This window comes from Peromyscus maniculatus, chromosome 23 (assembly GCF_049852395.1).
Source record: "Peromyscus maniculatus bairdii isolate BWxNUB_F1_BW_parent chromosome 23, HU_Pman_BW_mat_3.1, whole genome shotgun sequence".
In the NCBI taxonomy this organism is placed as follows: domain Eukaryota; kingdom Metazoa; phylum Chordata; class Mammalia; order Rodentia; family Cricetidae; genus Peromyscus; species Peromyscus maniculatus.
The window spans coordinates 22581593-22595593 of NC_134874.1; the positions used below are offsets into that span (position 1 = coordinate 22581593).

The 14001-nt window shown below is 45.4% G+C and overlaps 1 protein-coding gene across 3 annotated transcripts in view; it reads right to left on the bottom strand.

Annotated features, from left to right (window-relative positions):
• Galnt17 (polypeptide N-acetylgalactosaminyltransferase 17) overlaps window positions 1-14001 on the bottom strand; it is a 447914-nt gene that overhangs the window by 82762 nt on the left and 351151 nt on the right. For all 3 annotated transcript variants that reach the window (XM_006971339.4, XM_076561312.1, XM_016002513.3), the window contains one exon: window positions 4572-4689. In XM_006971339.4, the coding sequence (XP_006971401.2) occupies window positions 4572-4689 (118 nt within the window). The remainder of the gene's footprint in view (window positions 1-4571; window positions 4690-14001) is intronic.

Consider the following 14001-nt stretch of genomic DNA (forward strand, 5'->3'; position numbering starts at 1 on the left):
GGGAAATGGCCAAGTGGCGGTGGCACACCTTTAACCCCAGCACTCAGGAGGCAGAGACAGGCAGATCTCTGTGAGTTTGAGGCCAGCCTGGGCTACAGAGTGAGTTCCAGGACAGCCAGGACTACACTGAGAAACCTTGTCTTGAAAAAAAAAAAACCAACAAAAAAAAAAAAAGATTTACAAAAAAAAAGAAAATAAACTCAAATATAAATTCTTCATTTCAAAATTTATCTTGAAGGGGTAAGAGAAAATTAAGAAACAAAGCAATCTAGATCCACTTATTCAGCCAGGGTAGATAGAATACCCAACTGTTATAGAATTTAACTGTAGGGGCCGGCGTGATGGCTCATCAGATAGAGGTGCTTGCTGCCAAGGCTGCGGACCTGAGTTTGACCTCTGGGACCCATGTGATGGAAGGAGAGAAGCAACCTCTGCAAGTTGTCTTCTGACCTCCCCGCACGTCACAACTCACACACACACACATGACAATAAATAATAAACTCTACCTCTACACAAGTGGAGACACTCTACTCTAAGAGAATCCATTTTATTCTACAAGTGAGCTCCATTTCGATTTGTCTTCTGGAAGTTCTCTTGAGGCAGGGTGGTTGGTGTGTATGGGTGTGTATTACAAGTACACAGCAGGCATACAAGTACACACACACACACACACACACACACACACACATACACACGAACACATATATGGTGGCTTGAATATGAATTCTCTGCCGAGGCCCATGAGACTGAACACTGAGTCCCCAGCTGGAGGTGGTGTTTGAGAGGGTTCTTGGGGTTCATGAAAAGAGGAAAATGAGACAGTAAAGTATTCATTTTCTGGTAGTCGGAAAGTGACTTTTCTCTCTGTCTCCCTTTGGGGACAGCTGCAAGACAAACCTCAGTGATATTATTGTATTGTAGGAAATCAGTATATCATTACACCTTTTCTCTGGAAACTAACTAATACAGTGGGAAAACTGAATAACATCTGGTTTCACCTTATTTAAAAGTAATATATCTCTTCTTTCCTTGGAGATCTTTTCTCTCTTAAGATTTGGACATTTGGGCTGGTGAGATGGTTCATTCAGTAGGTAAAGGCTTGCCTCCACGCCTGACAGCCTGAGTTCCATTCCCAGAACTCCACGGGATGGAAGGAGAGAACCAATTTCTGTAAGTTGCCCTCTAATCTACACACGCACGCACGCACACACGCACACATCCACACAAAGACACATATATGCATAGATGCCCCCCACATACATACAAGAAATATACATCTACACACATATATACACATGTACACACACACAAATATAATAAGGAAAGGATTTAGATGCTATTGTCATATGCTTTGACGGCAGTTTCTGATTAGCATTACCCAGAAAACCCCCAAACTTTCGAGTTCTGATCTCATTTCCTTTCCCAGTCCTGAGTGGTTTGTGGTTTCGGTTGCCTCTGACCTTGTCCCTCCATGGATTGTTCTGGTCCTAGGCAGCGGGCTGCTTTGCATGGAAGCGCCCGCTCAGGAGACAGCCCTGCTTCTTTAGCTTTCTGAACCACAGAGAAACGTCCTGTGCTGAGGCCTCTTACACACTGAGGATGGGATTAAGAGGGAGCAGAAGATTTCATGGGATGCTTAGAAAGATCTCAAAAGGACTTGTCTCTCCTGGTGGGGGAAAAAAAAAAAACTTTGAAGAAAAGAGTGTTTACATACCAAACATTTCTATAAAGTGTAGAAGGCATACCAAGTCAGATAGCAAACCCCCCCACTGGCCTGGGGATTCAAAGCTATTTCTTTTCTTCTTAATTTATTTATTTTGGAGGTATGCACATGCCACGGCACATGTGTGATGGCCAGAGGACAACTTGGGGAAAATGTTCTGGGTGGATTCTCCTGTGTGGATTCTGGAGGTCACACTTGGGCTGTCAGGTTCAGGGGACCACACCTTCACCCACTGTGCCATCCTGCCAGCTCTCTGTGTCATTTTATAGGTGAAGTCATATACATAAGTGAATGTTTATAATGAGTGAAAACTGCATGTGTGTATAAAGTTCTCCACTACTTTCTCTCCCCTTACTTGCCTCTCTCTGCCTCTTTTTTCTTCCTTCCTTTCTCCCTCCTTTCCTTATTTCCTCCTTTCTTCACTTCCTTTCTATGTCTTGCCCTTTCTTCTTTCCAACATAAGCTCTTCCTGGAGCCTAGGCTGGCCTTGAACTCATAACCTTCCCAGCTCAGCCTTCCAAGTGCCAGAATGACAGGCATGTACCACCAGACCTGGTTGAATGGGAATCGATTTCTCAGTATTACATTTATTATTTAGCTAGTTTAGCAACAAGCTTTGCTGTATAAACCCCGAATATAACCTAAAAAAACAAAAACAAAAACAAAGCTCCAAAAAAACAAAAACCCAAAAAACAAAAAACAAAGCAGTATACATACATTTCTTTCACTTAAAAGGAAGCCCTGGTGTATCAGGTACTTTTTGTTGCTGTGGTGAAAATACCCGATATACCTGGCTCACAAGATTGAGGATTGGAGTCTAGATCCCCAGAAACCCATGTAAATGCCAGGTGGGCATGGAGGACTATCTGTAATTCCAGCCTTGGTTGGAGGCAGCAGAGGATCCACGGAGCAAGCTAGCTAGCAATACTAGTCATATTGGTGAGCTCTAGGTTTGCGGAGATCCTGCCTCTATGAATAAGGTGGAAGAGTGATAGAAGATGACTCTATACGTGAACCTGGGACTTCCATGTGCACACACATACAAAAACATGTATGCTACACACATGCACATGCATGAACAATGGAAAAAACCCCTGAGTGTATAATTTAAGAAAGGGAAGGTTTATTTGCTTATTTATGTATAGTTATAATGTGTCCATTATACACACACTAAAAAAGTTTAATGGTTGGCAGCAAATTTGCCTGGCATGCAAAGGCCCTGAGTTCCATGTATGGTTCCACAAACAAGCAAAACTCTCTTAATTTTCTAAGACAGTGTTCTGTGGGGGCCAAATGACCCTTTCACAGGGGTTGCCTAAGACCACCAGAAACACGGATATTTACATTATGTTTTATAACAGTAGCAAAATGACAGTTATGAGGTAGCAATGAAAATAATGTTATGGTTGGGAGGGGGGTCACCACAGCATGAGGAACTGTACTACAGGGTCACAGCATCAGGAAGGTTGAAAATCACTCATCTAAGAGACTAGCTCTTAAATTCATCTCTCCCTAGCAGCAACTCCTTAGATGCAGGTATGTTAATTAGCTTGATGGTACTGATCATTTCACACTGTACATCTATCAAAACATCCACAAACAGAACAGCTTTAAAATATACAGCTTTTATACATCCAGGATAGCCCAGCAAAACTGTTTGATAAATCTATGAGCCAAAAGAAAAGGCGAAAAGAGAAAGGAAATGTGTCTGTAAGGGCGGGCAGAGGAGCATCACTCTAATAAACTTTAGCAACAAGCTTTGCTGTCCCTGAGAACAGCCTGAATTGGCCTCAAATATGGTGGGCCCCTCTTGTCCCTGGTGACCCCTCCAGCTATGCATCTATTTCTGCAAGGACAGTGCTTCACCCCCAACCCCACCCCCTTACCCTTCACTGCCACTGTCTGATCAGAGTATGTAGGAATGTTCAAATCACTCTTGTCTTCAAGGAAAAATGAAGAGGCGCTGGAGACATGGATCAGTAAGTGGTAAGATCACTTGTCTAAGCATGAAGACCTGAGTTCAAATCCCTAGCACCTGTGTATAAAGCTGGCCCTTGCTGTAACCCCAGCACTGTAGGAAGACAGAGAACTGCTGGGGCTTGCTGGCCTAGTCTAGCCGTCTGCTCAGTGAGGGACCCTGTCTCAAGGGAGTAAGGTAGAGAGTTGTCTTAGTTTCATTTCTGTTGCTATGACAAATACCTTGACCAAAATCAGTACTGAGAAGGAAGTAGTCAAGTCAAGAACTTAAGCAGCCAGTCACAAGGTATCCACGATCAAGAGCAGAGAGAGGGCAAATACAACCTTTCTTCTTTGCTTGCTTTCAGCTCTCTTATACTGTCCAGGATCCCTTGCCTAAGGAATAGTGCTTCCCACAATGGACTGGGTTTTCCTTCATCACTTAACAATTGGTGACAATCCTCTACAGACAAGCCCACAGGTCAACCTCATCTAGAAAACTCCTCATGAAGACTCTCCCCAGGTGATTCTAGGTTGTGTTAAAGTTGACAGTTAAAATTAACCACAACACCATCAAAAATACCTAGGGCAGAAATTATAATTCAAGAGACTACTTGAGTTTTGAGAAGAAATTAAATGCAAAACAAAGCACCAGACTCTCTACTTAACACCCAGCGCAGGTCACTAAAGCATGAGACACACTGGTCAGTCTTTAGAGAAGAAAAGCCCACATCATCTGCACCCAAGAAGTAGTGATGTCTCTGCTTACAAATCTCCACTGGAATGGGCTGGGATAAACCAATCTCACTTGATAGGTATAAGAAGCTTTGACCATACCTCAAGAATGAAGTTCACATGACAAATCAGGAGGAAGGGATGCCAAATTACCCACCTTGATTCCAAGTTCAATATTCTCTCCTCCATACACATCCATCCCAGGGTCCAGCAGACCAATTTCACCAAAGAATTTCCTGTTGACCACAAATGAGCAGCCAATCATGGCTGGTGTCCTATGGGAGAAAGAAAGAAGCAAGACTGTCAACACGTAGTAGTCTTTTTTTTTTCAGACACTTATAAGGTGTGCAGGGATTTCTGCTCTAGTCCTCTTTGAGTCCTCAATTTTCCCACTCCCCATCTCTTCATAAGGTTGACTTTTAGCTGCAGGAGAACAGGGAGTATAAGCATCAGGGGATATCCCAGGTCCCTGATAAACAGGGTAAAGGCTGCTCTCATGCATGATGTGGGTCTACCACGTAGAGAGCAGTTCTCACTGCATTCCTGGAACAGCAGAGTGACTCTAAGGAAGTCCAGAGGCTGTCTCAATAAATTTCAGTGTGAGCAGCAGCTTTAATCTGCTCTACCCCAGGAAGCAGAAGGGACTGATTGAACTTGAAGCATGAAGGCAAATCAGAGACTATGTGATGGTTAATCTTCAGTGTTAACTTGCTGGGCTTGGAATCACCTTGGAGACACACCTATAACTGTGCTTCTGAGGGTTATTTCCAGAGAGGTTTAATTGAGGAGGAAAGGACCCGTCCTCCACAAGTAGAGGGTGGCACTATCCCACGGGCTGGTGTTTTACTGAATAAAAAGGAGAGAGCAAATTGAGCAGCAGCGTTCATCTCTATCTGCTTCCTGACTGTGTGACCAGGAGCCTCATGCTTCCAATGCCACGATGTGTCTTCAAACTGTGAGCCAAAATAAACCCTTCCTGTTGTAAGTCGCTTGTGTCAGGTCATAGCAATGGGGAAAGTAACCAGCATAGAGTCCGAAACCCAAAGGATCCAGTATCCATATTCTCTCTGGAGACACTAGACCTGGAAGCTGGTGTCGTAAGAAGGGAGAAGACTCAGAGAAAAGTATTTGTGTCTATGGGTATCTGAGACATTGTCCCAGGAAAGCTGTTATATACTCTGGATGCCTCCTCACTGGAGCAAGACTAAGGAAAGACAGCTCTCTGGACAGGTGTGAGTCCTCAGGAGACCACAGGAAGCCTGGCCTCTGTCTGCATCCTGGGTACTTCATCATAACGTGGAGACAAGGGCTGGGACACTGATCCTGATGGAGAACAAAGAGCTGTGTGATATTGCTGATGGTACCTTGTGAAGAGGTTGTGGTTGAAATCTGCCACAGTGTCAAGGAGTCTGATAGAGACTGTGGGAAGGAGAAGCTGAAAGGAGCCCTAGGATGAGGCCCCAGGATGCAGGATCACTTTGAAACAAATGTCAACACGGGGATCCGGGGGTACCTCACAATGCTAGGAACAAGCGAGATTCCTGGCCAAACACAGTGACTAACTGGTAAAACCATGGAGACTTGGTAGTTAAAAGACACACAGTCAAGCTGATCATAGTGGTATATACCTATAATCCCAGCAGGATGGAGGTAGAGGCAGAAGGGTTTGTGAATTCAAGGTTAGCCTGGGCTACAGAATGAGTTCAAGGCAAGCCTAGGCCATTCAGTGAGTTCAAGGGAAGCCTTCACCATGTCTCAAATTCAAGGCCAGCTTAAGCTACATGAGTTCAAGGCCAACCTGGGCCACATAGTGAGTTCAAGGATAGTTTGGACTACATGGTGAACTTAAGGCCAGGCTAGGGCGCGTCATATGTACAAGGCCTATCTAAGGTACTGAGTTTAGCCTCTGCTACATAGTAAATTCACATCCAGCCTAAGCTACTTGAATGAGGTGAGGCTAGGCCAGTCAGCACTGCCAGTGAGTTCAGGCCATAACTGCTTGCTATTCTGGGACCATCTGACTGGACTTAAAAGGATCAGCTGTCCTTTGCCTGGGAGAAAGAGTTCCCTGGCAAGAAGCTGCTGCTTGACACAATGACACCTGCTGTGCCTGGGGGCAGGTGATGGAGCCTCACCCTCACCCTCGCCATTGGTGAGCAGAGAACAAAGTGTGGCCTCACTTCCCCTGCAGGCATCCATGCCACCTGTTCAGGCACGTGAGCTGTAGTCAATAACACACGGGGGATGATGAGATTCTTCAATGGGTGCTTAGAGCCTCATTTTTCAAACTCAACCGCAATTACTACCATTAACACCAACATTCCAACTCAAAAAAATCATTCAAAAGTGATAATCATATTAAGGGAATCTGCCAGTGCCCTAATAGCTCCATTACAGAGAAGAAGAACGGAAATTAAAAACAATCACTTTTATTGTTGCTATTACACAAAATATATGCATCACACACAACCAGTCCAGCTGACAAAGAGAGAGGAGGGAAGGAAGAGAGAGGCAGCCAGGAATGGGTGGCAGCCACGAGAACTCCCATTCAGAGGTTTCTGGGTTTCCATGCTGGCCCTTTTCAGAGCCTGCCACTGTTTGCTTCCACATCTTCTATGGTTTGAATCTAAAATATCCCCCACGGGCTATCTGGGAGGACCTTTAGGGGGCAGGGCCTAGTTGAAGGAAGTAGGCCACTAAAGGGGTGGGGTATTGAAGGTCCATACCTCAGACCCTACTTCCAGCCTCAGAATCTTGGTCCACTATAATATAAGTAGTCTCCATCACAAACTCCCACCATGAACTCTTCCATGTTTTCCCAACCATGATAGAAGGAAAAAAAAAAAAACCCTTCTAAGACATAGGCTAAAAGGTCATCTTTAACCCAAGATGAATAATGTTGATTATTAACTTGAAGGGATCTGGAATCATAGAGGAGACAAACCTCTGGGCATGTCTGTGAGGGACTTTCTAGATTAGGTTCTTTGAGGTGTTGTCTTAGGGTCTCTATTGCCGTGATGAGACACCATGACCACAGCAATTCTTATAAATGAAAATGTTTAACTGGGGCTTGCTTACAGTTTCAGAGGCTTAGTCCATGATTATCATGGTGGAACATGGCAGCATGCAGGCAGACATGGTGCTAGAGAAGGAGCTGAGAGTGGGGAACAAGCTACATCTTAACCCACAGGCAACAGGAAGTGAACTGAACTAGGAATAACTTGAGCATAGGAGACCTCAAAGCTCACCCCCACAGTGACACACTTCCTCCAACAAGGCCACACTTCCTATTAGTGCTACTCCCTATTAACTTATGGGTCCAATTACATTCAAACTGCAGGTGGGAAGACTCACCCTCAACCTAGGTGTCATCATCCAATAGGCTGGGGTCCTGGACTAACTATGAATACAATGTAACCTCCAATTTCTGCTGCTTTGACTTCTATTACTGTGATAGACTGTATCCATTGAAACTGTGAGACAAAAACAAACCCTTCTTCCTTTAGTTGCCTTTGTCTGGTATTTTGTTACAGGTATGAGATAAGTAACTAGTACACACATATCTGAAAGAGACCTCTTGGCAGAGTTCCTACCTCAAATCTCTAACTAAGGTGCTGGAGATTCAGCTTAGTGGCAGATCACCTGCTTAGAACCCCCCAGTGTGGAGTTATAGAAATGTCTCAGCAGTAGAGCTCCAGTTTAGAATCCCCCAGTGAAGGGCTGGTAGCATGGCCAAGTGGTGGCACCATTATTTAGCATATGCAAGGCCCTGGTTTCAATCTATAGCATCCTCAAAGATATCTCAGCATTAGCTTCAGCAACTCTTCTCAGAGTATAGTCAGCCCCGGTTCTTTCTGTGGCTAGTGCTGTTAGCCCTCTGCTCATAGGTTTTATACCCATGGATTCAACCAACCAGCAACTGGAAATACTTGAAAACAAAATTGCAACTGTATTGAATATATGTACAGATATTTCCTCTCACTCTTATTCACTAACATTATAATGCAAACTTGCACATTGACATCGTGCCGAGGTTTTCAGTGTTGAGGTGATTAATGGCCCAGGATGATGTAAGTTTTGTGAGAACACCACACATAAGAGACTTGAACATATTGGATTTGGGTAACTGTGGCAGGGTCCTAGGACCAATCCTCCATGCACAGAACCGAGGACAACTCTGTCAACTACCTTGGTAATAGGCACCTTGCTTGTTAACATCCCACTTATTACAGGGCACATTGTGATGATGTCATGTTCCATTGACTCCTAATGTGGACCTCACTGTGTTTATGGGAAGCACATTAGGGATGTTGCCCTTCAGTCCCAGAAGTTAGATGCTAAGGACACCAGTAGATAAAACAGAGGAGAGGGGAGAACTGTCTACACAAGTTGCTCAGTCCAGCAAAGCCCTTTATTGGGAATCTCACTACTTCTGGGAGATTCATAATCCTCAAAGTGTCACTACTTTAGAGATGTCAATAAGCCCATTTCCTGTTAGAGGGAACTGACACTCAGAGACTATGCTTAGCTAACTTTCCATTGCTATAGCAAAACACCCGAGATCATTCACTTATAAAGAAAAAAGGTTTATTTTGGCTTGAAAGAGTCCAATCCATACAAAGTAGTTCCATTGTTCTCTTAGCATTATTACTATTAGGGTCAGAGGACAACTTTCAGGAGCCGGTTCTCTCCTTCCACCATGTGAGTCCTCTGGACTGAGCTCAGGTTGTCAGCTTTGCTGTAAAGCGCCTTTGCCTACTGAGCCACCTGGCTGGCCAGCTTCAGCAGGGGGCGCTGTACAACAAGGGCAGGGTACACACGGCAGGGACAAACTGCCTCCTGGCCAGAGGGCAGAAAGAGAGGAAAAGAGACTATCCTTCTCCCTCTTCAAGGACATTCCCAACAATCTAAGATTCTCTCAGCAACTCTATGTCTTCTCTTCCTCTCCCCCGACCCCCGTGTGTGTGTGTGTGTGTGTGTGTGTGTGTGTGTGTGTGTGTGTGTGTGTATGTGTACGTACACGTACAGGTGTACATCAATGTGGAGGCCAAAGGATGACCTCAGGTGTCATTCCTCAGGTGCTGCCCACCTTCTTTTTGAGCCAGAGTCTCTCACTGACTTGGAACTGGACCAGTAGGGCTAGCTTGACTCGTGAGGCCCAGGCATCCACTTGGCTTGGCTGCCCAGTGTTGGCTGGGATCCTAAGTGCGCACCACCACAGCTGGCACTTAAAAAGATTTTTTAAATGCGTCAGTGTTCTGTTTACATATATGTCTGTGCACCACCACATGCATACCTGGTGCTTGCAGACGAGGGACTCAGATTCTCTGGAAACGTAATTACCGATGGTTGCGAGCTACCATGTGGGTGCTGGGAACAGAATCGCAGTCCTCTGTAAGAGCAATATGTGCTCTTAACTAATGACATCTCTCCAGCCCCAAGGTATGGCATTTTTATGTCTGTTCTCAGGGAGATCCAGGCCCTCATGTGCTCATGCTTAAAGGATAAGTATTTATCAAGCAATCCATCTTCTCGGAGTCCATTTCTTTTCTCTTTTTAAAAAACATTTTTATTCGTTTACTTTTATGTATAAAAGTGTTTTGTCCACTTGTGTATTTGTCCACCAGGTGTGTGCCTTGTGCCTGTAGAAGCCAGCAGAGAGCACTGGATCCCCTGAAACTGAAATTATGGATGGTTTCAACCTGCCACGTGGGTGCTGGGAAGTGAACCCAGGTCTTCTGCAAGAACAGCAAGTGCTCTTAACTGAGGAGCTAGCTCTCCAGTCCTTTACCTTGCTTTTTTGAGACAAGGTCTCTCCCTAGTCTGGAGCTCACCGAAGCAGGCTAAGCTGGCTGGTCAGTGAGCCCCGGGGCTCTTCCTGCCTCTACCTTCCCAGCGCTGGGATTACAAGTGCATTCTACCCTACACTCCTGGCATTTTATATGGGCTACGGGGATTGAACTCAGGCCCTTATGCCTACACGGCAAGCAATTTACTAACAGCTCAGGTTAATTCTAAATGTCAACTGCCATGACCGCTGGGCCATCTCTCTCTCCAGCCCCCAGAGTCCACTTCTTAAAGGTCCCACTACCTCCCATTACCACGGCCCTGGGGAACAGGCCTTTAACACTAGGCTCTCAGGGAATATTTCAGACCCAAACTTCAGGAGAGGTAATAATAAGAGTTGGTCAAGCACAGTTCGGTTCCTGAAAGCCGTGAGGATCCCGGAGCTACCCGGTGATGGCAGACTTCCCTCCACTCCTTGGTGCATGGCTGCCTCGCCAACCGGATAAGCTAAAACCAACAGCAGCAAAGAGCTCTCCCACTGCATGGACCAAGAGGTCTCGTTCCGAAGCTTTTTTGGGAACTTGCGGCTGCTAAACACTAAAAATATAATTTGGAGGAAGGAACTGGCAGGCTTGGGGAGTCTTAGCTTGCACAGGAGAGTAATTTAATACTCAGAGTTCCATTTGTCTGTGCTAGACATATAAATACCGGAAGGGTTAGTGCCCCTGCCTTTTAAAAAAAATCAAACTCCGTATCCAGCACACACATATCTCACAGATCAGACCCAAAGGCCAGAGCTTTGCGGTTCAATGGAGGGATCATTTTTCGCGTTTGTTGCTGGGGAGATAATTCACCCTGGAATAACTTCCTCCCAAACAACGGGGGAATCAGGCTGCCTGGGTGTTAAGAGCCTTTGTTTGTGGGGGGATAAAGGAAAGGCTCATCTCCTCTCTCCTTGAGTGTGATTTTTCACAGATTAGAAGAAAAAAAAAAAAACACCCTGCCAGTGGGGATTGAAGTTGTCAGTTTCCAATGCCTGTTTCCTTGGCTGACCGATTTCTGCTCAGGCTTGTTTCACTGAAACAAAGACCATCTCCAGCCTCTCCAGTGAGCTGTTTCCTAGGAGCCACTTTCTCACCATAACACATTTGTTCTTTGCTAATCACATTTGATTTAGTCTTTGAGGAACTGATTTGCTGATAAGTCTTTGAAGAGTAGTTTTGTAAAAACATGGTGTGTTCTAAGAAGTGATCTGTTAAGCCATTATCAGCCATCGGAACTTCTTATAGCTGTGTGTGTGTGTGTGTGTGTGTGTGTGTGTGTGTGTGTGTGTGCAGTTGACTGCAGAGTCCAGCAGAGGGCATCATATCCCATGGAGCTGGAGTTACAGGTGGTTAGGAGCTCCCCCATGTGGGTACTGGGAACTGCACTTGGGTCCTCTGGCCAAACAGTACATTTTAATTTCAGCACTATCTCTCCAGTCTGAGATAAATTTTTTTTTAAGTGTGTGGTTAACCAACTTGTGAGATGAGACAAGGCTGGGTAAATATTTTGGAAAAAAAAAAAAACAAGTTTATGATAGATATCAGTAAAACATATTGTCTGTTTTTGTCTGGCTAGAGAGCTATGAGGGGTGTGTGTGTGTGTGTGTGTGTGTGTGTGTGTGTGTGTGTGTGTATACATGTAGAGGCCAGACGTAGATGTTGGTTGTTTTCTCAGTTACTCTCTACCTAACTTTGAGGCAGAGTCTCTACAGAACCTAGAGTTTCCACATTGACTAGGCTGGCTGGACAGTGAGGTTCAGGGACTCATTTGTCTCTGTCTCCTTCATCATGTCACCACACCTGGCTGTTTTCTGTAGGTCATAGGGTAGGGTAGGATGCCGGTTAGTTTTTTTGTCAACTAAACACAGGCTGGGGGTAGGGCGGCATGCAGAAAGAGAGAACCTCAACTGAGAAAATGCTTCTCCATCAGACTGACTTGTGGACAAGTCGGAGGGGGGGCATTTTCTTGATTAATAATTGACTTGGGAGGGCCCAACCCACTGAGGGCAGTGGCACTCCTGGGCAGGTGGACCTGGGTTTCATAAGAAAGCAAGCTGAGGGGCTGGAGAGATGGCTCAGCAGTTGAGATCATGTGTTGCTCCTACAGAGGACCCAGGTTTGGGTCCCAGAACCCACATGATAGCTCTCAGCCATCCATGGCTCCAATTCCAGGGTATCCTCTGATACCCTCTTCTGACCTCTGCAAGTACCAGGCACGCATGTGGTGTAAAATATACGTGCAGGCAAAACAATCATACACATAAAAGTAAAGAAAGAAGAATCAGAATCAGAACCAAAGGATGGGGGAGGAGGGAGGTGGAGGGAGGGGGGAGGAGAGAGGAGGGAACAGGAGCAGCAGCACCTGAGCAAGTCATGGAGAGCAAGAGAGTGAGCAGTGTTCCCTCATAGTTCCTGCCTTCAGTTCCTGTCCTGATTTTCCACAGTTATAGTGTCGCCTGGGGGCTGGGAGCTGAAATAACCCTTTCCTCTCCAGGTTGCTTTTGGTCATGGTGTTTACCACTGCAGTAGAAAGCAAACTAGGCAAGGTTTGAACTTAGGCCCTTAAGTAGCAAGCCCTTTTAGTAGCTGAGCCATCTACCCATTCACGGGCTGAATACTTTTATAGGTGAATATTCATCACTGATTTCTTGATGGGAACAGAAAAAACTGAACCGTAATGGAGCAAAAATGCATTCCTTGTGGTCACCAGTTTTACCTTAACTGAGTTCCAATACCCGAGAGACATAAAGGAGGACATTTTTATTTTGATTCACGGTTTTAGAGGGGTCACTCCATGGCTACTTGTCCCGTGTGCTTAGGAAGACCAGCACGATGCCGGGAGCGTACTGAAGAGAACAATGTTCCCACCATGGTGAACAGGAAGCACAGGGAGTGAAAAAGAAGGGCCCTGAGACAACATATAGACTCTTAGGACACACCTCTAGTGACCTACTTCCTCATGCTAGGCTCCACCTTCCCATAGTTTCTAGAACTTTCTAAAATATGCCCACCAGCTGAGAACCATACATTCAACATAACCCTATAGGGGATATTTTACATTCAAACCATAGTAGGCCCTATGACAGGAACCAGGTCTCATTTGAGGTGTCTATGAAAAGTGCACCTTTCTCCCTGCCCTCCCCTCCTTTTTGACTGCTACAAGGTCAGGTGACCAGGATATTTGGCCTGACCACTGGCCCATATCAAAGGGAGCCAGCCAACTTTATGAAACAGGGAGCCCAAATAAGCCTGTCCTCCTTGAAGTTGTTTTTCTTGGGTGTTCTGTCACGGTGACAAAAAGCACCTGACTCAACCATAAATTCAGCTCTAAGCTTCCTCATATCTGCTATAAGAAGCATTCCTGGACTCGTCTATAGCATCTAGAAGATGTTTGTTCCTAAGAGTGGTACCATTGGGACTGAGGTGTAGTAGTATTTGCTCCACAGGTAGCTTCAGTGTTTAAGAGCACTGACTGATGTTCCAGGGGACCCAGGTTCAATTCCCAGGCTGTCTGGTGTCTGATCACGCCAGGTTAAAACAAACAAAACAAAACAACAACAACAAAAAAAAAAAAAGAGGAAGAAAACACATGACCCCTCTCTCCTCTCATTTTAAGAGGTCACATAAAACGCCAAGAAGCAGCCTCCTTCAGGCTGTATGGCCCAAGTCATGGGCGGAGCAAATACCACCACACTGAGGAGAAGGTGCAGTCAGTGAAATGCTCGTCTTTCAAGCCCAAGAACTTGAATTTGATCC